Here is a 25,284-nt window from a genome sequence, read left to right on the forward strand (position 1 = left end):
AGGGGTTCTGCTTTATTCACCAGAGTAAGGGAAAATCTAGTTACCTCTGTTCAAAGTGGCAATAGATAGAGAGAAGGGGAAAATGCACAATGTACAAGTAAGAAATCTGAAGAAGGGTTTCAGCCCGAAACGTTGCCCATTTCCTTCGCTCCATAGATGCTGCTGCACCCGCTGAGTTTAACATGAGGAATAGTCTGTCCTCACAGGATGACTGCAATTGATTAAAACGTTTCAAAAAGCGAAGGACTATAGATCAGGAAATAAAAATAGAAAATGCTAGAAATGTGCACACATGTACTTATAGTCACACACACGTGTGCAAGCATAGCTATGTCTTAATGTCAGTGGCATTTGTGGAGAGGGAAACACAGAATTACTGTTCCAGGTTGATGGCTCCCAAGAGGTCATCTTTACAAATTCTTAATCATTTCTATCTCTGCAGATCATCCTTGGCTTAATATTTCCAGCATTTTGTTTTAATTTCCGGTTTCCAATATCTGTGGTATTTCCTTTTCTGAACCATGCTGTCTGCTTCTCCATTATGTGCACCTTCCCTCTGTTTTGCTCTCACTTTTTCCACATCCTCTGTTCTGCATGGTGTCTCTTGCTTTCCCTGGTCTACACTTACACGTGCACTGTTCTTTCACTCCTGTACTCCCTTTCGCACTCTCACCATTTTGTGACCTGTAACCCAAACCTTCAGAAAAGTATTTAATATTGAAAACCAGAAACTGCTGACAAGACCCTACTTGCAGGGAAAGAATGAGCAAACTGTTGTGTATTGGCGTAATCCTCTTATCAGAACTGGAAGGTATTTGAAGGGTAATAGACCACTCTAAAGAAAAATAATGTACAGATTGAACTTGCCTTGTTTCAACTTGCAGTAGTTTGTTTAATGTCTCCCTCTCAGGGTCAGCGGAGCTGTTTCATTGCTGCAGAACACACATGATTTTTGATTCATCCAGAGGGGAATGGTTGTTGTATTGCACCCTCAGTTTCATTGTTTCAAAATAGTTTTTCGGTGAACACTTTTATGAAGATGTGTGGGAAGGAACTGCAGATGCTGGTTTAAACCGAAGATTGACCTAAAAAGCTGGAGTACCTTTCTCCCCAGCATCTCTGGAGAGAAGGAATGGGTGATGTTTTTGATCGAAAAGGGACTCGACCCAAAACCTCACCCATTCCTTCTCTCCATAGATGCTACCCGCTGAGTTACTCCAGCGTTTTGTGTCTACTTTCATGATGAAGCCGATCCTTTAAGTTCGAAAGAGTCATTGGCAGATGAGTATTGTACAGATACTATTTGAATGAAATAATTGAGATTGGTCATCGAATTATGATGGTCTGTCTTTGCGACAAAACTCTGATTAAACTAATTAAGCAAAAAATCATCAATGGAATGAACAAATGTACAACAAATAGTCCAGGGCTGGACGAGCTATTCTAATTATGTTCTAGGGTAACATGAGATCAATGATGGAGGCAATCTTTCGATAATTTCAAGCACAGCGTTTAAAGTTGAGAGATTCTCTGAATCAGTTTGAGATTGAAGACCAAATGAAGTTATCTGGCTTTCAATCTTTTTATTTGCAACTAATCATGCTGAGACCTACCATAAACAAAGATCAGGGGAAGAATCTGTTTCACCAGCAGACCTGCTGTGGCCAGGGTATTTGTCTCATCATTGGTAGATTTTTAAATGCTCATCATCTGTATGTGATTTTTATCTGGAAATAAATTTGAAGTAGAAGTTAGCCTTGATTTTGTGTTCAGAAAGAGCATTATTTTGTGTGTTTATCCGTGATCAGGTTTAGAGGGCCATGGAGGGTTAAACACAGAATACTTAGTTTAGAGATACAGTGTGGAAACAGGCCCTTCAGCCCACCATGTCCACGTTGACCAGCGATCCCTGTACACTAGATCTATCCTACACCATAGGGACAATTAACAATTTTTTTAACTGGAGCCCTATTTGGGACGACAGATGGCACAATGGGCTAAGAATTCGGCTGGCGACCGGAAGGTAGCCGGTTCGAATCCCGCTTGGAGTGCATACTGTCGTTGTGTCCTTGGGCAAGACACTTCACCCACCTTTGCCTGTGTGTGAATGTGAGTGATTGGTGGTGGTCGGAGGGGCCGTAGGCGCAGATTGGCAGCCACGCTTCCGTCAGTCTGCCCCAGAAGTAGCTTACCACAACCGAGTGTGACTGAGGAATGTATGAATAATGCGATGTAAAGCGCCTTGAGTATTAGAAAGGCGCTATATAAATCCCATCCATTATTATTATTTATTAATCTACAAACTTGTACGTCTTTGGCATGTTTGAGGAAAGTGGAACACCCGGAGAAAAGCCCCGTGGTCACAGGGAGAACTTACAAACTCCGTAAACAGCACCCATGGTCAGGATGGAACCCAGGTCTCTGGCGCTGTAAGGCAGCAACTCTGCCACTGTGCTGCCCGAATGTTCATGCAGTTGGAAGAAGGAATGGGTTTAGGAAAGGCAAAATGATGCTGAGAGCATGGGATATAAATTTGCGGATTATAAACAATGTGCAACATTTAAGAGTGTAGCAACAAGCAAGGTTATAGTACAAAAAGTAAAAGTCTAAAGGAAAGCCACTTATCTGAATGCATCAAGGACTTGTAACTTAGATGGTTACTATTTGTGAGATGGATGGTACGGATAGAGATAAATGGGTATCATCTGCTCACCATTGCAGACATAATTGCATGGGGACTGCAATGGGAACATTATTATTCCACACATTTCAGGAGTGTAAACAAAATAGAAAAGGCAAAGTATCTCTAATAATGAAAATATTAAGATTTCATGAAAACTTAGTGTAATTGTACAAAGGACACGTTCGATGGTTGTCCATGGCCTCCTGCATGACTATGCCATTGGATGGTGTTTATAGTCAAGAAATAAACAAATCTTTAACACAAGTAAAGTATGGCTCACCCACAAATAATCATGTTTAAGAAAGAACTGCAGATGCTGGTAAGTCTAACCACAAATAATCATGGATGACTAATCATCACAGATTAGGTAAATCATGTTAGCAAAGTTATCCCTGGACAGTTGAAATATTGATGAGATGACACATAGGCCCAACAATGGAAAAGGATGGTAAAATCATACTGGAGAACATGGCTTTAAGGTGAGGGGGTCAATGCTTAAAGGAGATGTGCGGGGCAAGTGTTTTAATACAAAGATGGTGGTGAGTGCCTGGAATGCCTTGCTGATGTTGGTGGTTGAGGCAGATGTGATAGTGGTGTTTAAGAGAAGTTTGGATAGGCATATGGATATGCAGGGAATGGAAGGATCTAGATTATGTGCAGGCAGATAAAAGTTGGTCTGTGGCCCAATCTCCCTGCCCAATCTCAAGGGGCAGAGAGAGTGGGGCAGAGAAAGAGATAGAGGGGGGGAGGGAGATGAGGGGGTGTGGAGGGAGGGGGGAGATGGGTTGGAGATGGCTGTTCTCACAAAGGCCTTGCAAGAATGCATCAAGATATTCCACATGTCAAGAGATGTTGGGGAAGTCCAGAACAAGGGGTCACAGTTTAAGAATAAGGGGGAAATCTTTTAGGACCGAGATGACAAAAACATTCTTCACACAGAGAGTGGTGAATCTCTGGAATTCTCTGCCACAGAAGGTAGTTGAGGACAGTTCATTGGATATATTTAATACGGGTCTGGATTGTTGTGGGTCAGGCTGTAGTGGTTCCGGGTTGGGGCGGGTTGTGTTGGGCTGGGTTGCTATGGGTGGGTGTGGGCTGGGTCTGGGTGTTGTTGTAGTGGGCCGGGTCTGAGTGTTGTTGTAGTGGGCCGGGTCTGGGTTGTTGGTGTTGTGGGCCGGGTTGTGGTTGTTGTGGGCCGGGTCTGGGTGTTGTTGTTGTGGGCCGGGTCTGGGTGTTGTTGTAGTGGGCCGGGTCTGGGTTGTTGGTGTTGTGGGCCGGGTTGTGGTTGTTGTTGTTGTTGTGGGCCGGGCTAATGTTGGTGTTGTTGGCCGGGTCTGGGTGTTGTTGTTGTAGTGGGCCGGGCTGTTGTTGTTATTGGTGTTGTGGGCCGGGTCTGGGTGTTGTTGTTGTGGGCCAGGTCTAGGTTGTTGTTGTGGGCTGGGTCTGGGTGTTGTTGTGGTGGGCCAGGTCTAGGTTGGTGTTGTGGGCCAGGTCTAGGTTAGTGTTGTGGGCCAGGTCTAGGTTGTTGTTGTGGGCTGGGTGTTGTTGTAGTGGGCCAGGTCTAGGTTGGTGTTGTGGGCCAGGTCTAGGTTGGTGTTGTGGGCTGGGTCTGGGTGTTGTTGTAGTGGGCCAGGTCTAGGTTGGTGTTGTGGGCCAGGTCTAGGTTGTTGTTGTGGGCCGGGCTGTTGTTGTTATTGGTGTTGTGGGCCGGGTCTGGGTGTTGGTGTTGTGGGCCGGGTCTGGGTGTTGGTGTTGTGGGCCGGGCTGATGTTGGTGTTGTGGGCCGGGCTGATGTTGGTGTTGTGGGCCGGGCTGACCCGGGCCGTTCCGCGCTGCGCCGCACGGGGGCGGGGCGGGGCGGTTGCCGGGCTGCCCGCGCCTGCGCGCTCCCTCTGCACCCCGCGCTAAGATGGCGGCCTTCTCCTTGGAGCAGAAGTTGTCGCGCCTGGAAGCCAAGCTGAAACAGGAGAACCGCGAGGCGCGGCGCCGGATCGACCTCTCCCTCGACATGAGCTCGCCTTCCAGCCCGAGGAGACCCCGACCAAGTAAGCGAGCGGCGCCGGGCTGCGGTGAGGGGGGAGGGGGGTGTGTGGGCCCAGTGCCCGCGGGCACCATCAGCCCCTCACTGCCCTGACAACGGAAACCCGGCCGCGTCACCGCTGTGGGTTGGACCCGCCCTGACGGACAGCCGCCCCGACCAATCACAGCGGCTGCCGGCCGGCGGCACCCCCGTACTTCCGCCTCCCGGGCCAATCACAGCGGCCCGTGGGCGGGACGTCCTTCCGACCGGCCAGGGGTGGAAACGTTGTTCCATTTCTATTCATGCCGCCCTCCGCGGCGGATAATGGGGGCAGAAGCCGCCGTTAGCTCCCATCGCCACGGTCTTTGGTGGTCTAGGGAGTCGGCGGGCCGTAGCTGAGGGATGTGTCCCTGACTGACAGCGGCGGCGGCCAATGGGATCGACCGGCCGCCAGTCACCAAGGAGACCTGGCCAATGGCTTGCCGCGTACGGCATTTCCGGTGGGCGGGACCAGGGCGGCCCCGCCCCCCGCACTGCCCGGGCCTTGTGGCCTGTTTATTTATAAACACCCGCCGCCGGGCCACGTCCAAGTAACTCAGCGGGACTCGGGTCGAGACCCTTCTTCGACATCCATACGAGGCTGTCAGATGCGTGGAAGATAGACACAAAATACTTTATCTTTGCACTGTATTCGTCCATAGTCTTTGCTTTGACTGGATAGCACGCAGACAAAAGCTCTTTTCATTCTTGTATCTTGGTACACGTGACAATAATAAACCAAACATAATTTCCAAAGATGGACACAAAATGCTGGAGTAACTTAGCGCGACAGGCAGCATCTCCAGAGAAATGGAATGGGTGACGTTTCGGGTCGAGACCCTTCTTCAGATGTGTGGAGTCTGCAGTCTCCCGCTTCCTGACTTTGGGGTGGATTGTAGGTGCTTTCTCGTGAGCAATTGGCCAACAAAGTTGCAGTAAGCAGTGTTGTGGGGTGGGATGGCAGCATTGGGTTTCAGAGTTACATGGGCTGGCCTTTCTATTCTGAAAAGATAGATACAAAGCACTGGAGTAACTCAGCGGGACAGGCAGCATCTCCAGTAAGAAGGAATGGGTGACATTTTGGGTCAAGACCCTACGTCTATTCTCAGAGCGTTGTCTATTTGCCCTCTCACAAAATAATAGATCACTTTCATCACCGCACACAAAATTAGCATAGATTAAAAAACAATCAGTTTAAAGTAAACAAGCACCTCACATTGGAAACTTACTGGGCAAGGATGGTTTATAAACTAGAAATACTTAGATTGGGCAGCATCTGCAGAGACACACTCTCAATGTTTGCTTGGAAAGGCCATTTATCTACCAGGAAAGTTAACCTCTGAAGAATCTGGAAATCTGAACTGAAAACGTTCTGGAAACACTCAGCAGATCGGGTGCCATTTGTGGGAAGAGAAACAAAGTTAACGTTTCTCAACAAAGACTGCTCATCATAATTGTGAAAAGAAAAGATAACTTAGTTTTATGTTGTGGAGTGGAAATAGGGGTTTATAGAGTAAAAGAATTAACTTTGAACTTGCAGGGCTTGGATTGTGGTGATTATAAACGGATGACAAAGCTATCTGATTGTCGGTTTATAAGTAAAAGTGGACAAGAGACATGTAATAGCTAAGAGGTGCAGGCCAAAGGTGTAAGAAATGTCCAGCAGACCAGGCATTTTCAGTGGAGAAAGAAAAACTGAGTTAATTTAGCAGATGAATAACAATTGCAGTCTGAAGAAGGTTTCCAACCCAAAATGTCCTTCTCCAGAGATTCTGTCTCATCTGCTGAGTTATTCCAGCATTTTGTGGCTATCTTAGGTATAGACTAGAATCTGCAGTTCCTTTTTATTACATGCAACTGATTTAGTCAGTTTTGATTTTTTTTAAAAAGAGAAATCTCAAAATGTTGAATGCAATATTGAGTCCAGAAACTGCAAGGTGCCCAATGAAAGATGAGCCGCTGTTCCTCAAGCTTCTTTTTGAAGGTGCTGGAAATTGAGGGTGAAATTCAGTCGAATATGTAGGCTTGTGAGGACCAAGAGGAACTTTCTCCTTGTTCTGAAGATAGACACAAAAAGCTGGAGTATCTCAGCAGGACAGGCAGCATCTCTAGATAGCAGGTACGGTGACGTTTCAGGTCCATACTTGCCTATTTCACTTTGTTTTATCTGGGAAGAGAGTGTCTGTTCAAAGAGGAAGCATTAGTTTAAAAGAAAAAGGAAGGTACCTCTGTGGACAACCTTGTCGTTGGAGCAGATGCAACGGAGACAGTGGAACGGAGAGAAAGCTTATCATCACAACCCACTCACCTTTGTACTGTCCATCATTTTTCCAAGAATGCTGCTGAACCTGCTGAGTGTTCCCAGTATTTTCAGTTTTTACTCCATTTTTTTTGTTTCTCAATTAAAGGAATTAATATAACGGCTGACCATACTGCTGGAAAAATGGAACTTAAGGAAAGCCTTAATGGCAGAGTTTAGATAGAAGTTCAACTTGACTTTGTATATAATTCAGTATAATATAATACTGAAAGGAGCGAGGAAGGGAAGAAGTATCTGGTGTGTTTCCTCAAAGTTTATTGTCCCGTGTACCGAGCTTTTGTTGCGTGCTATCCAGTCAGCGGAAAGACAATACATGACTACAATCGAGCCGTTTACAGTGTATAGATACAGTTAAGAACGTGGAGCGATTGGATTAGGAGTTTGTAGAGCTGCTTCTGTGGCTCGCACGCAAATAGTCGCCTTGGTTGGGGGCCACCTGGCTCTGGTATATTTTTTCTTAAGGGTGGCATATGTGCTTTTGAGTATTTAGATGTGTACCTAACCCCAAAATCCTTGGCACACGTGATGATAATGTACCATTGAAATGACTGCCAATTAAAACGTAAAAGCGCAACAGATCTGACACAATTACTTCAGGAATCCTAACACAGCGATAAACATGGTTTTACTACATGTAACAAGTGCTGTAAACATTTAAGGATGGAGTAAATACACCTAGTGTGTTTCCTCAAAGCCATGGCATCCTAGAATTGTACTGCATGAAACAGGCCCTTCGCCCCACCTTGTCCATGCCAAACTCAGTCCTTTCATTCAGAGCCTTCCAGAGACCCGGGTTCAATCCCGACTAGGGGTGATGTCTGTACGGAGTTTGTACGTTCTCCACACCACCTGCGTGGGTTGTCTCCGAAATCTTCGGTTTCCTCCCACACTCCAAAGACGTACAGGTTTGTTGGTTAATTGGCTTTGAATAAATGTAAAATTGTCCCTCGTGTGTGTAGGGTTGTGTTAGTGTGCGGAGTTGCTGGTTGGTGTGGACTCGGTTGGCCGAAGGGCCTAATTCCATGCTGTATTTCTAAACTAAACTAAAATTTATCAATTTAAGCAGTAAACAAGTAAAATCACATTCCAAAGTTATCCATATGAAGGCTGTACAAAATCTTGTAAAGTGGAAAGTCTTGTAAAGTGGAAGCTAGAGAGTGCCAAACTGCTATTGAAACATCAAAACAGTATTGTGAATTGTGAAATGAATTGCCATATTTTCTTGTGTAGTGCTGGCTGTCAGTGCAGTGTTCAGTGGATAACGGAGTGAAGTATACAATAGCACCACTGTACTTTAAGTTTATTACTGCCACGAGTACCGAGGTACAGGGAAAGCATTTGTTCCATGCTATCCAGTCAGCAAAAAGACAATGCATCAAGCCATCCACAGTGTACAGACACTGGATAAAGGTTATAACATTTAGTTCAAGATAATGTCCAGTAAACTTCCCCTCCCATTCCCACAATGATCTTTCTGCCCTGGGCCTCCTCCATTATCAGAGTGGGGCCCAGCACAAATTGGAGGAACAGCACCTCATATTTAATTTGGGTAGTTTGCACCCCAGCGGTATGAATATTGAGTTCAAAAGGGAACTGCAGATGCTGGAATATCGAAGGTACACAAAATTGCTGGAGAAACTCAGCGGGTGCAGCAGCATCTATGGAGCGAAGGAAATAGGCGACGTTTCGGGCCGAAACCCTTCTTCAGACTGATGGGGGGTGGGAGAAAGAAGGAAAAGGGGAGGAGGGGGAGGAGCCCGAGGGCGGGCGGGTGGGAGGACAGCTAGAGGGTTAAGGAAGGGGAGGAGACAGCAAGGGCTAGCAAAATTGGGAGAATTCAATGTTAATGCCATATGGACGCAAGGTCTCCAGACGGAATATGAGGTGCTGTTCCTCCAATTTCCGCTGTTGCTCACTCTGGCAATGGAGGAGACCCAGGACAGAGAGGTCGGATTGGGAATGGGAGGGGGAGTTGAAGTGCTGAGCCACCGGGAGTTCAGGTAGGTTATTGCGGACTGAGCGGAGGTGTTCGGCGAAACGATCGCCCAACCTACGCTTGGTCTCCCCGATGTAAATCAGCTGACATCTAGAGCAGCGGATGCAGTAGATGAGGTTGGAGGAGATACAGGTGAACCTTTGTCGCACCTGGAACGACTGCTTGGGTCCTTGAATGGAGTCGAGGGGGGAGGTGAAGGGACAGGTGTTGCATTTCTTGCGGTTGCAACGGAAAGTGCCCGGGGAGGGGGTGGTGCGGGAGGGAAGGGAAGAATTGACGAGGGAGTTGCGGAGGGAGCGGTCTTTGCGGAAGGCAGACATGGGGGGAGATGGGAAGATGTGGCGAGTGGTGGGGTCACGTTGGAGGTGGCGGAAATGGCGGAGGATTATGTGTTGTATTTGGCGGCTAGTGGGGTGAAAGGTGAGGACCAGAGGGACTCTGCCCTTGTTGCGAGTGTGGGGATGGGGAGAGAGAGCAGTGTTACGGGGTATGGATGAGACCCTGGTGTGAGCCTCATCTATGGTGGCGGAGGGGAATCCCCGTTCCCTGAAGAACAAGGACATTTCCGATGCCCTAGTGTGGAATGTCTCATCCTGGGAACAGATGCGGCGTAGGCGGAGGAATTGGGAGTAGGGGATGGAGTCTTTACAGGGGGCAGGGTGGGAAGACGTGTAGTCCAGATAGCCATGTGAGTCAGTGGGTTTGTAATGTATGTCGGTCAGGAGTCTGTCCCCTGCGATGGACATGGTGAGGTCAAGGAATGGTAGGGAAGTGTCGGAAATCGTCCAGGTGTATTGGAGTGCCGGATGGAAGTTGGTGGTGAAGTGGATGAAGTCAGTCAGTTGTGTGTAGGTGCAGGAGGTGGCCCCAAAGCAGTCGTCAATGTAACGGAGGTAGAGGTCGGGGATGGGGCCCTGGTACGTCTCGAACAAGGATTGTTCAACGTACCCGACAAAGAGGCAGGCGTAGCTGGTGCCCATGCGTGTGCCCATAGCTACGCCTTGTGTTTGGAGGAAATGGGAGGAGTCAAATGTAAAGTTGTTGAGGGTGAGGACCAACTCCGCTAAGCGGAGGAATCCTGAAAAGTCACTCGTTCCTTCTCTCCAGAGATGCTGCCTGTCCCGCTGAGTTACTCCAGCATTGTGTGTCTATCTTCGGTTTAAACCAGCATCTGCAGTTCTTTCCTACACATATTGTCTGCTCCACTGTGAAAAGTCCGATTAGAGATTGTTCGAATGGGGAGATGGGCGGTCAGGGCAGCTCAGAGATTTAGCATGGCTCTTGGTTGGGGGCAGCCAGCCTATTCACTTTATTTGCTCTGTGTGATAGAACATAGAAAATAGGTGCAGGAGTAGGCCATTCGGCCCTTCGAGCCTGCACCGCCATTTGATATGATCATGGCTGATCATCAACCCTGCCTTCTCTCCATACCCCCTGATCCCTTTAGCCACAAGGGCCACATCTAACTCCCTCTTAAATATAGCCAATGAACTGGCCTCAACTACTTTCTGTGGCAGAGAATTCCACAGATTCACCACTCTCTGTGTAAAAAATGATTTCCTCATCTCGGTCCTAAAAGTCTTCCCTCTTATCCTTAAACTGTGACCCCTAGTTCTGGACTTCCCCAACATCGGGAATAATCTTCCTGCATCTAGCCTGTCCAACCCCTTAAGAATTTTGTAAGTTTCTATAAGATCCCCCCTCAGTCTTCTGAATTCCAACGTGTACAAGCCAAGTCTATCCAGTCTTTCCTCATATGAAAGTCCTGCCATCCCAGGAATCAGTCTGGTGAACCTTCTCTGTACTCCCTCTATGGCAAGAATATCTTTCCTCAGATTAGGAGACCAAAACTGTACGCAATACTCCAGGTGTGGTCTCACCAAGACCCTGTACAACTGCAGTAGAACCTCCCTGCTCTTATACTCAAATCCTTTTGCTATGATAATGCATTGGCAAAGGAAAGAAATATGTTAGTAAGATAATATGTTATAAAATATATTGAATGGGACTCATCCTCAGATGTTGAAGTGAAAGTTTTGGGTTTGACTGTAATTATAATTTATAATAATCAAAAAGGTGTACTTTCTAACAATTTGAAACATTAATTGTTCAAACTGATTTTGTGAATGGTGACCGGAAACATCACCCATTCCTTCTCTCCAGAGATGTTGCCTGTCCCGCTGAGTTACTCCAGCATTTTGTGTCTATCTTCGGTTTAAACCAGTATCTGCCATTCCACCCTACACAGTTATATTGTTTGTTTTGCTTCGGATTCTGACAAACCTTTCAGTAAATCAGCTCTTTATCCAAACTAAATCTAGCTCTTGGTCTGGGAATGGAATTGTAGACTCAGGATCTCTTTGTTCTGAATTATCATTCTTTGTTTAAGAAGAACAATTGGTATTTAAGCATATCTTGTCTCTTATAAATTTCTGCCAGATGTTAATTTGAGTTCTAATGGTAATAATAAACGTATTTCAAATGCCCCATTGTTTTATCAGTCTCCCTTGCCAAGAAAAATATATTTGAGGTTTTAAGCAAAGCAGTAAATGCTGGAGGCTCAGTGGGTCAGGCAGCATCTGTGGATGTAATGGACAGATGCCATATTGAGTTGGAATCCTTCTACCAAACACAGAATCTGAAGAAGGATCCCGACCTGAAACATCATCTGTCCTTTCTCTCCACAAGACATGCCTGACCCCTTGAGTTCCTCCAACACTTTGCGTTTTGTTCCAGATTCCAGCATCTGTAGTTTCTTGTGGCTCTATATTCAATTCCTCAATTGATAATTTAAGGTAGGCCAAAAGGCCTTGTGGGTTTTAGATTTTGATAGGCACCATGAAAAAGATGGGCCCACAGAAGGGCGATGTGAACTGGTTATGATTACAGAGTCAAAAAATTGTACATCACAGAAATGGTTCCTGTTTGCCTACCTCGCCCATTGTGATTGAAGTCTGTCTACTTCTCATGTGCTTGCATTCGGCCCATATCCGTCTTCTTGTCCCTGTCCCAATGATTCTAATATTGTAATTGTATCTACCTCTCGCACCAACTGTGGCAGCGTTTTACAGATAACCTCCATCCTCTGTGAGGAGATGGCTGTGGTGCTCAAACTTTGTTATGCCCACTAATACATTATTTTTCTTTCCAAAAAAATGTATATGAACAAACTGGGCAAAAAAAGAAACTGCTGGAGTAAATCAGTGGGTCAGGCAGCATCCATAGAGGTAAATGGACAGATTGTGCTTTGTTACCTGGGTCCAGCTCTTGTTCCACCCCTTTCCCTCCTCACTTTCTCTCAGCTAACTCGCACCTACCCATCAATTGTAAGAACAGTGATGGTGACGCAGCGGTAGAGTTGCTGCCTTACAGTGAATGCAGCGCTGGAGACCCTGGTTCGATCCCGACTACGGGTGCTGTCTGTATGGAGATTGTAGGTTCTCCCCGTGACTTGCATGGGTATTCCTCCCAGATCTTTGGTTTCCTCCCACACTCCAAAGGCGGACAGGTTTTGTAGGTTAATTGGCTTGGTAAATGTAGAAATTGTCCCTAGTGCGTGTAGGATAGTGTTAGTGTGCGGGGATCGCTGGTCTGCGCGGACCCGGTGGACCGAAGGGCCTGTTCCCGCGCTGTATCTCTAAACTAAACAAAACTAAACTGTTCAGACCTGAAACTTTCATGCCAGTCCATTTCACTCCACAGATTAGATTAGATTAGATATAATTTATTGCCACACAGCCAGGCTGGTGGAAATTTGGGTTGTCTGCAGCGATACAATAATAAAGAACACACAACCACAATAAAACTGTAACACAAACATCCACCACAGCATTCATCACTGTGGTGGAAGGCACAAAATGTGGCCAGTCCTCCTCCATTTCCCCCCCCGTGGTCAGGACCAGAGTCCAGAGTCAGTCCAGGGTCGGCTCTTCCTCACCGGAGACCGCGGCTTTAAGTTGTTGTAGGCCGCAGGCCAAGATTTAAAGTCCCCGCCGCAGCCAGAAGCACCGTAGACTGCAGGGCCGGCGGTCGAAGCTCCCCTCCAGGGGTGATGGTAAGTCCATGCCGGACCCGCGGTAGAAGTTGGCCGCGGGCCGTCAGTGATGGCTTCTTCTTCCCCCGGGTCCCCAACGTGAGATCCCGGGCTGTAGACGCCGCACCAGCTGGAGCTCTGCAGACCGCGGCTTCAGGCTGCGACTTCAGGCTGCCGGCTGCCCCGGGCCAGCGAAACGGAGCGCTCCCCTCCAGCGAGCCCCAGCGAGGGTCGCCCGCTCCACGCCGAGAGTCCACGCTGCGCCCGCCGCTGAAGCCCCGGGCGCGTCTCCGGGAAAGGCCGCGTCGATCCTTGATGTTAGGCCACGGGGGAGGCGACCTGGAAAAACTCGCCTCTCCGTGGAGGAGGCGACCGAAGCGGTTTCCCCCTCACCCCCCCCACACCACCCCCCACATAAAACACACGAAGAAACATTAAATACAGACTTTAAAACATACTAAAAAAATAAAAAAAGGTTGAAAAACTGACGAGCTGCATGACATGGCTGCTGCACAGAGCAGCGCCCCCTACAGAGTATGCGCCCCCTACAGATGCTGCCTGACCTGCTGAGTTCCCATATAGTTTTGTATTTTGCTCTTGATTCCGGCATCAGTGGTCTGTTGTGTCTCCATTTGTATGAACATTGCCTTTGATGTTAGTCATTGTCCAGGTGAACTTAAAAAGAGCATTGGAACAGGCTCCGATAAGTTTCCAAGGAGCGCGGAAACCAAGCTCCATTAACTGTGTCTAGTGGGCTAGTCCCATTTATCTGCAATAGACACAAAATGCTGGAGTAACAGTGGGACAGGCAGCACCTCTGGAGAGTGCAGTTCCTTCTTTCTTACCCATTTACCTGCATTTGTCCTATTGTCCTCTCAACTCCTCCTATTTATATATCTGTCCAAATGTCATAATCATATCTGCTTCTATAGCAGATACTCCTATCTCTGGCCGCTCATTCCAGGGAAAGTTACAATGTTTATTTTCCCCATGTATTTCAAGGCGGTGGGATCAAGTTAAATGTGATTTGTTGTGCCTACTACTTAGCTTGCATGCTGTTTCTGAAATCAAGCAGCTTTTTGATTTGACAACAATAAAAGCAGAAAATACTGGAAACACTCAGCAGGCATCCATGTGAAAAAGATGCCTCAGAGATCCCACTTACATTTCTCGCCTCTCATCTTAAGCCTACTTCCTCTAGTTTTTGAATGCTCTCCCCTGAGTATTATCAGTTTCAGTTCAGTTTAGTTTATTGTCACGTGTACAATACAATATAATAATACTTTATTAGCCAAGTATGTTTTGCAACATACAAGGGATTTCATTTGCCATACAGTCATACAAATAAAAAGCAACAAGACACACAAAATACATTTTAACATGAACATCCACCACAGTTACTCCTCCACATTCCTCACTGTGATAGAAGGCGAAAAAAAGTTTAATCTCTTCCCTTCTTTGTCCTCCTGCGGTCGGGGGCCTCGAGCCTTCCGTTGACGGGATGATCTTGACTCCCGTAACCGGCGGCATTCAGGCCCTCCGCGTCGGGGCGATCATTTCTGCTTCGGGGGAGTGGGGGGGTGGGGGGGGGAAGAATCTCAGCTCTCCCGTGCCGAGCGATCGGTCAGGGCTGGTCAAACCTTGTGCGACGTTGGAGCTCCCGACATCCAGGGTCTCTCCCGAGACGGCGAGCTCTATATGGTAAAATCCACAGGCCGTGGTTGGAACATTGATCCCAGGCAAGGGATCGGCTCCAATTGTAAGTCCACGCCCCGCGGTGGGGCTCAAAGTCAGTCCCGAGGAGGCCTCCAGCTCCAAGATGTTAGGTTGCAGAGCAACCAGAGATATGACCCGGAAAGTAATCGCATCTCCGGCAGGGTAAGAGGAAAAAAAAGTTTCCCCCTCCCCCACATAAAACAAACCAGAGAACATTAAAACAAACCGTGGCGTGCTAACCAGCCGGCGGGAAGACAATACACAATTACAATCGAGCCATTCACAGTGTACAGTTACATGAGGACGGAATTTACGTTTAGTGCAAGGCAAAGCTAGTAAAGTTCGATGAAAGATAGTCCGAGGGTCACCGATGAGCTAGATAGATCGGAGTCAGGAGCGCTCTCTGGTTGCAGTAGGATGGTTCAGTTGCCTGATAACAACGGGGAAGAAACTGTTCACTGTATGCGTGTTCCTCATGATCTTGTACCCCTCAGTAAGGTCACTCCTCAGCCTACTATGTACGCTCCAAATGTCCTACCTTATCCAACTCCCCTTTACCCAAACCTGTGGGTCCAGGTAACATTCGGATGAATCTCCTCTGCAGCCTTTATGACAATGACACCCATCCCAGTGCTCCAAGTGTCACCAAAGGTTGTGCTCAATACCATTCCCAATGAGTAAGAAGGAACTGCAGATGCTGGTTTAAACCGGAGATAGACACAAAAAACTGGAGTAACTCAGCGGGACAGGCAGCATCTCTGGAGAGAAGGAATGGGTGATGTTTCGGGTCGAGACCCTTCTTGGCCCAAAACGTCACCCATTCCTTCTCTCCAGAGATGCTGCCTGTCCCGCTGAGTTACTCCAGCTGTTTGTGTCTTATCTACCATTCACTATGAAGCAAGCACCACCCTGTCTACCTGACTTGCCACTTTCAAGGAACTATGCATTCAAACAATGTTACAGTGATAATCAGCTGTTTCATTCCACAGGATGACCAGGAGGAGGAAGCGATATCCGATTTTGTTTCTAACGATCATCAAATATTAATGCACGTTGCAGTGAAGGTCATAAACATTGTGGTGAAGTTCTGGAAATGTCCATAAGGTCAGGCAAAATCAATAGAGAAATATTTCAGATCGATCTCCATAGATGCTCGGAATGCAAAGTGCTGGAATAACGCTGTGAGTCAGACAGTATATCTCTGGAGGACATGGATCGGTGACGTTTCAGATTGGAACCCTTCAGACAGACAAGAAGGGTCCCAACACGAAACATCGCCCATCCATGTCCTCCAGAGATGCTGCCTGACTCGCTGAGTTATTCCAGCACTTTGTGTTTTATGCAAGATTCTAGCATCTGCAGTTCCTTGTGTCTAGACCAGAGATGCTCACTCCGTTTATCCTTCTCAACTGATGCTACCTGACCAACTAAATATTTACTGTTTTACTGCAAACGTTGCAATTCTGAATTATTTTAGTTTTGCTTTATGGTACAGATGATTCTTTTTACAAGGACATAGCATGAGATGAATGGAGAATTTAGGCCCGGGTTATGGAAACAGCTGGTTGGTTTTGTTGAGATTTGCTCAGTTTCTTAAAAAGTGTCATAGTCATTACTCTCTGGTGTCATTGTTAATCCAGAAAGAGGGAAAAGCCTTTGCTGAACAATCAGATGCAAAAAAAAAGTCCATGATCCAGAGCAGAAGTCAGCAAAGATCCTATAGCGAGCAAGATAGATCACTCGACGAAAAAGACGTAGTACGGTCATGGGCAGATTCATGGGTAATTTCCGGCCCCATTTCCGTAACCGGCTTCCGTCTCCGCACCAAAGATCCCAAAGATACTAGTGCGGAGACGGAAGCCGGTTATGGAAACATCCTGGTAAAAATAAAAGTTCTTTGGTAAAAATCTTCTCCACATTTTCAGAATTATAATTTATTAACACAAACTGTTCCCCCGCAACGTTGATTACACTGCGAGTCGGGTCGGGTTACTGAAATGGATGAAAAAAAAAGCCCACGTTCTGCTCCGTTGCATACTACACGTCTGCCCATTGCATTTAGAAGGAGTGGTCTATCTTGCTCCGCTATAGGATCTTTGGAAGTCAGCGTTTGCAGTTAGCCTCAGGGGAAAAGTCACAATGTTTATTTTCCCCCTGTTATTCAAGGAGTGGTGTGATCAAGTTAAGTGTGATTTGTAGTGCCTATTAACTTGGCTTGCATGCTGTCTCTGGAATCAAGCAGCTTATTGATTTGAGAACAATAAAAGCAGAAAATACTGGAAACACTCAGCAGGCCCGGCCTTGTCTGTGGAAAGAAAAACAGTTGATGGTTCAGGTTGAAGATTTAACGATTTGAGGAGCCTGCATCTCCAAATGTTTCTCCTTTTGAAAAGATTTAAGATGTACTGGTCAAAAAAAGATTTCTTCTCTCTTTCAGGTAGTGCTTTTCCCTCATCATTTAATGCATAAATTAATTCTCTCAATCACAACTCTGGCTCTTTGCCAATTACCAATAATCCTGTTCTCTGATTTACTCTGATTTCTGTTTATTAATTTAATTCTTAATTAAATCTGCTCTTGAATTTCTAAATGCAAAAACTGCAGATGTTGGAAATTTAATTTAGTTTTAGTTTAGAGATACAGCGCGGAAACGGCCCTTCGAGTCCGCACCGACCAGCGATCCCCGCACACTAATACTATCCTAGACACACTAGGACAATTTACATTTACACCAAGGCAATAAACCTATAAACCTGTACGTCTTTGGAGAGTGTGAGGAAACCGAAGATCTCGGAGGAAACCCACGCGGTCACAGAGAGAACGTACAAACTCCGTACAGACAGCACCCGTAGTTAGGATCGAACCTGGGTCTCTGGTGCTGTAAATGCTGTGAAGCAGAAACTCTACCGCTGCACCACTTGCCGCCCATCTGAAATAAAAATGGAAAATGCATGAAATAGTCTGCAGGTCAGGCAGCATCTGTGGAGAGAGAAACAGAGTTAATGTTTCAGGTCATTGGATCTTTGCCTTTTGGGCAGCGAAGTAGATCGAGAAGGTTCAGATGGACATTGGCGTAGTGGAGGTATTGCAGCGTTCAGGTGCTGGTTCCCACATTACTTGGGGAGTTACAAATGGACATTGATGAAGCAGGTTGAACCTTGGGCACAACTCACTTTTGCCTTTAAAATGTTGTGCATGGCAACCTCAATTGGGGGCAGCACAGTAGCACATTCTCTGTGTCTACAAAGCCCTCAATGGGCTTGCCCCCTCCTACATTAAAAGTCTTCTCACCCACCACTCCACCTCCAGGTCCCTCAGATCGGCCGACTTGGGGCTGCTGAATATCCCGCGGTCTAGGCATAAGCTCAGGGGCGACCGCGCCTTTGCGGTTGCAGCTCCTAGACTGTAGAACAGCATCCCCCTTCCCATCAGAACTGCCCCCTCCATCGACTCTTTTAAGTCAAGACTAAAATCTTATCTATACTCCCAAGCCTTTCCTGACGTCCACTGAGCGAGGGTTATATGTATATATGTATGTAGTTTGTTTGTTTAGACTATTCTTATAACAAATGTAAAGCACTTTGGCCAACGAGAGTTGCTTTTTAAATGTGCTATATAAATAAATATGACTTGACTTGACATTTACTGGTACTGCGACCCCAGGTTAAATCCTGACCGGGTGGTGTCTGCATGAGGTTTACAAATTCTTTCTGCGATGGCGTGGGTTTCCTCCGGGTGCTCTGGTTTCCTATTGCATCCCATGAGGGTTAGCGGATAACTGGCTATTGCAAATTGCCCCTTGTGTGTAGATGAGTGGTTGAATCTGGGAATATGAGATGGATTTTTTAACAGTGGGAATAAAGTAGGGAGATTAAACGGTGGAGAGAAGTATATAATGATTCACACAGAGAGTAGTGAATCTGTGGAATTCTCTGCCACAGAAGGTAGTTGAGGCTAGTTCATTGGCTATATTTAAGAGGGAGTTGGATGTGGCCCTTGTGGCTAAAGGGATCAGGGGGTATGGAGAGAAGGCAGGTACAGGATACTGAGTTGGATGATCAGCCATGATCATATTGAATGGTGGTGCAGGCTCGAAGGGCCGAATGGCCTACTCCTGCATCTATTTTCTATGTTTCTATGAATGGAAGGACCCCAAGAGGTGGAATGGAGAAGAGGGAGTGGCCAGGGTGCGACTTGTCCTTGATTATCAATAAATGTCTGGCCCAATTTGCGATCTACCCCCATTTGTACTCAATGAAGTAATAAGGTTTTAAAGAAATCGCGTGATATTTAATTCTGAATTGCTTCAAGTTCTAAACCAGCACAAATGCTGGAGTAACTCAGCGGGTTAGGCAGCATCTCTGGAGAGAAGGAATGGGTGACGTTTCGGGTCGAGACCCTTCTTCAGACTGATTCGGTCTGAATAAGGTCTCGACCCGAAACGTCACCCAGTCTGAAGAAGGGTCTCGACCCGAAAAGTCACCCATTCCTTCTCTCCAGAGATGCTGCCTAACCCGCTGAGTTACTCCAGCATTTTGTGTCTACCTTCGATTTTACCAGCATCTGCAGTTCTTTCTACCACAATAAATAAGCATCTGGATGAATGTTTTGTGCCTAATTTTAACAAAATGAAGAGAAAATACTAGGTTTATTAAAGAAATGGGTGTATTGTATTTAAAATGCCTGATATTTTATAGTTAACGCAATTGAGCAGCAGTTCTGGGATTGCTTTTCAGAATCTGAGCATTAGCCTTGAGATACGGTATCTTGTTTGTAGATCTTTAGCATGTTGGGTTGAGCAGGTTGTTCATCCATGTGGTGTTTGGTTACTGGGACCTGATCTCCCCACAATGGGGAGCCCACACTGTACCAGAGTCCTGCTATGAAATGCAATGCAGTTTTGCTCAGGGACGTACTGTACGTCAGTGCTGCGAATCCACCCCATCACCTTCTGCCGTCACTCTGTTCTTGTGTTTCTTTGTTGAATTCATTCCTGTACAAATTTAATTTACCCGTTTTATAATGGTTTTGTGTTTTATGCCGGAGTTTTTGATACATTATGATTTATCCGCTTTTCCTTTTCCTGATCCAGTTATAGTGATCACTCTAAGCCCTGCTCCTGCCCCGTCCCAACGAGCAGGTACCAAATCTCTTATTTATCATATGCACCTACCTAACTTCCTCTCCTCCTTCTTGCCACTTGCTGATCTATATTCCTGGTCTCCATGTCGTTGTGCTTTCCCTGCTGCTCTTAAATTCTTTCTTCTCCCTGCAACTTTTCCAACATGTGTTCTTCCATTTTTTGTTTTCATCTTCACATCCGTTTGTTTTTTTCTGTTTTTTTTGCCACCTCTCTTGTTTTCCTTCTGCTCAGTGCTTACTTTTGCCTCTTTTCGCTTTCGTAACTCTTTGCCTTCCAGTTCACCCGAACCTTTTACTCATGACTCTCTCCGGTTTTTTTTTCCCTTTGTAACTCACCACTTAAGCAGACACTGGGAGACCGATCCCTGCGGCTGATGCATGTAACTTGTAGTTCTTATTGAAATGGCTGCTTTTGTGCATGACCACGGCATGCAGTCCTGGAATTTATCCTGTAAGCATGACAGAGATAGAATGGCACTGTTATACCTCCGTCTTCACAATGCAAAGAAATGTTTGTGTCCAAATTTATGAATGTACGTTCTATTTTCTAGGCGCAATGTCTTGAGGGATATGCAGTGGAAAGTATGCATCAGTGGAGTGCCACACTTTCTCAACCATGTTTACCTTATTATCATTTTCTCCCACATATTTCTACATAAAGTCACCTTAATATTTCTGTATCACGCATTGGTTATCAACGTAGCCTGCCCCCTTTCCCTGTGAAAAACAGTCTATATTTAGATGGACTTCCTGCATCGGCATAAGCCGTGACTCAGCTGCAGCATCTTTGAGTCACAGGACTGTGGGTTTATTCAGCTGCGTAGATATGAGCAGAGAAATCTGGGATGGTACTCCAAAGCGTGTGTGTGTGTGCGTGTGTGTGTGTGTGTTGCAATGTCTTTAGTCAGAGGGTGGTGAATCTGGAATTCTTTGCCACAGAAGCTTGTGGAGGCCTACTAAATGGATATTATTAAGGCATAGATAGATATATTCTTGATTAGTACGGGCGTCAGGGGTTATGGGGAGAAGGCAGGAGGATGGGGTTAGGAGGGAGAGATAGATCGGCCATGATGGAATGGCAGAGTAGACGATGGGCCAAATGGCTTAATTCTGCTCCTATCACTTATGACCTTAAGACTCAGTATAAATGAAGGGTGTTCCTTCAGTAATATTTCCATGAGAATCTTGGACCATCTCCTGTGCAGCTGCCATCTCTTTAAACTACAAAACTCTCTCAGCCTCCTCCAAAGACTGGCTCTGGGTTTCCGACTGAATCAAAAGATATTTGTGAATTTTGCCTGTGCGGTCCCTAGTCATGTTGACGAGCACTAGAAAATAGAAAATAAATCATAAATTTGTGCGGATTTATTCACATTCAGAACAATTTTCTTTTCAGCGTTTACATTACAAAGGATGTTGGTGAAGACCTATCCTGGTTTGTATGTGTGTGTGTGTATATTGTGAAGTTATAAACCTGCAAGACTTTGTGATATCATTTCCCCTACTGCTCTGGTCACCCCCATCCCAAGCATTATAACGCTCATGAATATCCGTGAATCTGTTCAAATTTCCAAAACTTGCTTGTGCTTTGGGGAGGGGGACTGAGAAAAGGGCCCCCTATAGAAAATGGTTTGCAGATGCAAAAATAATCAAATGAGTTTGTGGAGTCTAATATTTTCACACATCAGTAATATTAGATGTGGATGCTTCAAATGTCACGATCTTGACCTATTTACTTCATTATTTGATGCCATGGGCTTCCTTCCTCTCTCACTGTTCAATGTTTAGTTTAGAGTTTGGAGATAAAGCGTGGAAACAGGCCCTCTGGCCCAACGAGTCCGCACCGACCAGCGTTTCCCGCACACTAACACTATCCTACACACACATGAGGGACAATTCAAATTAATCTACAAACCTGTAGGTCTTTGGAGTGTGGGAGGAAACCGGAGATCCCGGAGAAAACCCACGCGGGTCACAGGTCACAGGGAGGTAGACAAAAGTGCTGGAGAGACTCAGCGGGTGCAGCAGCATCTATGGAGCGAAGGAAATAGGCAATGTTTCGGGCCGAAACCCTTCTTCAGACTGGGGGCGGGGAGAAGAAAGGAAGAAGGAAGAGGAGGAGGCTGAGGGAGAGCTGAGAAGGGGAGGAGACAGCAAGGGCTACCGGAAATTGGAGAATTCACAGAAATTGGAGAGGTCACAGGGAGAACGTACAAACTCTGTACAGACAACGCCCGTGGTCAGGATGGATCCCGGGTCCCTGGCGCTGTGAGGCAGCAACTCTAATGCTGCGCCACCGTGCCGTCGTGTATCGCCACCTTGTGATCCCCCATTATTGAGCCCAGGACCTCCTGACCATGCCGCCCTGAGAGATACTCCAGCACTTTGCATCTTTTTTGTAAACCAGCATCTGCAGTTCTTTGTTTCTATCGGCTGCTTCTTCCAAATAGCCACGTTTATTGTGAGAATATCCCAATTTTCTGATCTGTTTCTTCACCCCTTTCTCTCCATTAATAATGTCTCTGCTCACCGGCTTTTGTTCCCTATGCTGTTGGTGCAGGTCCTGACTCTTGCCTTTTAATCACTAGCTATGGTTGCTTGTGCTAAAATCCTGGATAGCTAGGGTTTTTGTTCACCAGCCAGGTAGGGCCACGGAGGTGACTCGGCAGTAGGGGTTTCACAGTCAGCAGGGTTTGTATTGGGAAAGTGTTTGTGTTCAATGTAATAGTGGCCTTTCCTTGTTTTCAGCTCTTCAGCTTCCATTAGCAAATGATGCTGGCAGCCGATCATCTTCATCAGAAACCTCGCCACAGCATCACCCGCCCCCTTCACGTCCTCGGCACATGCTCAGCCTCCCACAACCGCTGCTGCAGAAGAGCATGGAAAGGTAAGAAAAGGCTACACCTTATACTTGAGTGTGTAAGGAAGAACTGCAGATGCTGGTTATGGCTCTCTTGACTCATGATTGTAGTGTAATCCGAAGTAGTACGGAAATATTAACGTGTAATAGCAGAACAACCGAATGACATGAGGAATATGAAGTGCAGTGATTGTTAGAATGTCTCACAAGCTAGCGTGGCAAGACATTCTAACAGATAAGAGAAAGTTCGATTTAGCTCTTAGGGCTAAAGGAATCAAGTAATATGGGGTAAAATCAGGAACGAGATACTGATTTTGGATGATCAGCCATGATCATATTGAATGGCGGTGCTGGCTCGAAGGGCCGAATGGCCTACTCCTGCACCTATTTTTCTTTGTTTCTATCAATGAGACAATGAGGTTTATGTTCGGAGGAATGGATTATTTTGGGCTTTCTGGGCAAAAAGCTCTTGGCTTTCGTTCTAATTTCATGACTTGTTGGAGGTCTGCCATAACCATTGTTTTGTTTATTTTTACAGCATGGAGATTGAGCAGAAGCTGCAAGAGATTATGAAACAAACTGGGTACCTGACAATAGGAGGGCAGGTAAGAGATATGATAGTTGCTCCTTATGCTTCATTAACCTCTTGGTTGAAGCGTGTCGTAACTGCGAAATCCAGACACAAAGTGCTGGAGTAACTTAGTGGGTCAGGCAGCACCTCTGGGGGAAAAAGAATGGGTGACGTATCTGGTCGGGACCCTTCAGAGGTGAACGTTGGTCCCGACCCAAAACGTCGCCCATCCTTTTTCTCCAGAGATGCTGCCTGACCCGCTGAGTTACTCCAGCACTTTGTGTCCATCTTCGGTATAAAGATGGACACAAGAGGTTTGAAGTTGACCGCCAGCCTCGGCAGGTTTGAAGGTGAGTCGTATATCACAACCACCCTTGACGTGAAGTTGTAGCACCTGACATTCCCTGCTGAACAGCATACACCTTCTTCAAGGTGCGTTTTTCTTGTTCTGTACACTATCACTCTACACTGCGCACCTGTGGTCGAACTATGGAAAGACAAGTTTGCAGAGACTAAAGGTGGCATATAACTATGCCATGAGAACACTGCTAAGGCAACCTAGATGGTGTAGTGCCAGTAATATGTTTGTGGCTGCAGGAGTCAGTACTTTAGAAGCTATCCTAAGACATCACATGTATAAATTCATTTGCAGGATAAATGACTCTAAAAATGTAATTATTGTGGCCTTGTCAAACATAAGGGTTAGCACCACACGCTACGAATCCCAGTTGTGGAGACACTGGTATCGTTGTCTCGTTGTAGGCTATTGATCATTCTTTTAATCTGGATTTTTAACATGTATTGTGTTTTTTTTTAAAATATATAATTTATGCTTTTATGTGATATACTAAGATTTTATATATATTTATGATATTTAATATGCAATGCATTTTTAATGTAATGTTGCCCCTTGTCTGGACCTCGAGTCCGAAATAAAGTTTATTATTATTATTATTATTATCACTGAAGGTAATCAAACGCCTTGATTCTGCATCAGAAGCTTCTACTTCACTGATGTTATTCGCAGCAAAAAACATCTCTAAACTTTCGATGTACGCACTGAACCTTTCCCGGCTTTGCAGGAACTCACCCAATCGTCCGACATACCCGCTGGGCACCGCCATTTTGGATTTCTAACCGTCTCACAGAATTCAAACTTTGTGACCAGATTTTCAGCTTTCCGTGGCACCAAATGTTAAACATCCTTCTCGGCGCCTCTGTAGAATTCCTAATTAAAGGTTCAAAGGTTTATTTATTGTCACATACACCAATCGGTGTAGTGAAATTCAAGTTGCCATTGCAGCACATAAATACCCCAACCTGCCTAGCTATATTCCAGCCAAATAATTCATGTTCATACGTGATAGGATTAGAATTAGGCCATTCGGCCCATTCAACCATGGCTGATCTATCTCTCCCTCTCAACCCCATTCTCCTGCCTTCTCCGCATTACCCCTGACACCTGTATTCCTGGTAATCCTTAAAATAATCCACAACCTAACTTTTTTAACTTTATGGTAACTTATACTGCATTCTGTATTCGACTGAGTTGTGACCCCAACTATTGGAAGTATTTCCCCTCTGATGCCTATAAACGTCAGTGCTGCTCATGCCAGACTTGATCAAGTGCTTCCTTCATGTCAAGGGGAGGCACTTTCATCTCTGTTCTTTGCAAAACTGTTATAAAGTCTAGAGCTAAGGATCCTGGCTGAACCCAATCTGAGACAAGTGACAAGGTCATTGGTAAATACTGCCGTACTTTGACACAAGGAAGCAACTGACAGAAAGGCGTTTTCTTGTAAATGAGGAAAACGTGTATTTCTTTCAGCTCTCTGTGATGGAATTTCTTACTTCTCTGGTGTAAATATTTTCAAATTGTACTCGGAGAAGGACTTATTTTGTTC

General features: G+C 45.9%; 1 protein-coding gene across 3 annotated transcripts in view; it reads left to right on the top strand.

Annotated features, from left to right (window-relative positions):
* Window positions 1-4,553: 4,553 nt before the first annotated feature.
* map2k7 (mitogen-activated protein kinase kinase 7) overlaps window positions 4,554-25,284 on the top strand; it is a 36,159-nt gene continuing 15,428 nt past the window's right edge. The window contains exons 1-4 of one of the 3 annotated variants that reach the window (XM_033012178.1): window positions 4,554-4,728; window positions 19,900-19,947; window positions 22,698-22,836; window positions 23,348-23,414. In XM_033012178.1, coding sequence (XP_032868069.1) covers window positions 4,593-4,728; window positions 19,900-19,947; window positions 22,698-22,836; window positions 23,348-23,414 — 390 coding nt within the window. In that variant the 5' untranslated portion in view covers window positions 4,554-4,592. Of the gene's footprint in view, window positions 4,729-19,899; window positions 19,948-21,347; window positions 21,385-22,697; window positions 22,837-23,347; window positions 23,415-25,284 lie in introns of those variants that run through there. The other 2 variants (XM_033012179.1, XM_033012180.1) reach the window with 2 other exon arrangements.

Source organism: Amblyraja radiata, chromosome 35 (assembly GCF_010909765.2).
Source record: "Amblyraja radiata isolate CabotCenter1 chromosome 35, sAmbRad1.1.pri, whole genome shotgun sequence".
NCBI classification, from domain to species: domain Eukaryota; kingdom Metazoa; phylum Chordata; class Chondrichthyes; order Rajiformes; family Rajidae; genus Amblyraja; species Amblyraja radiata.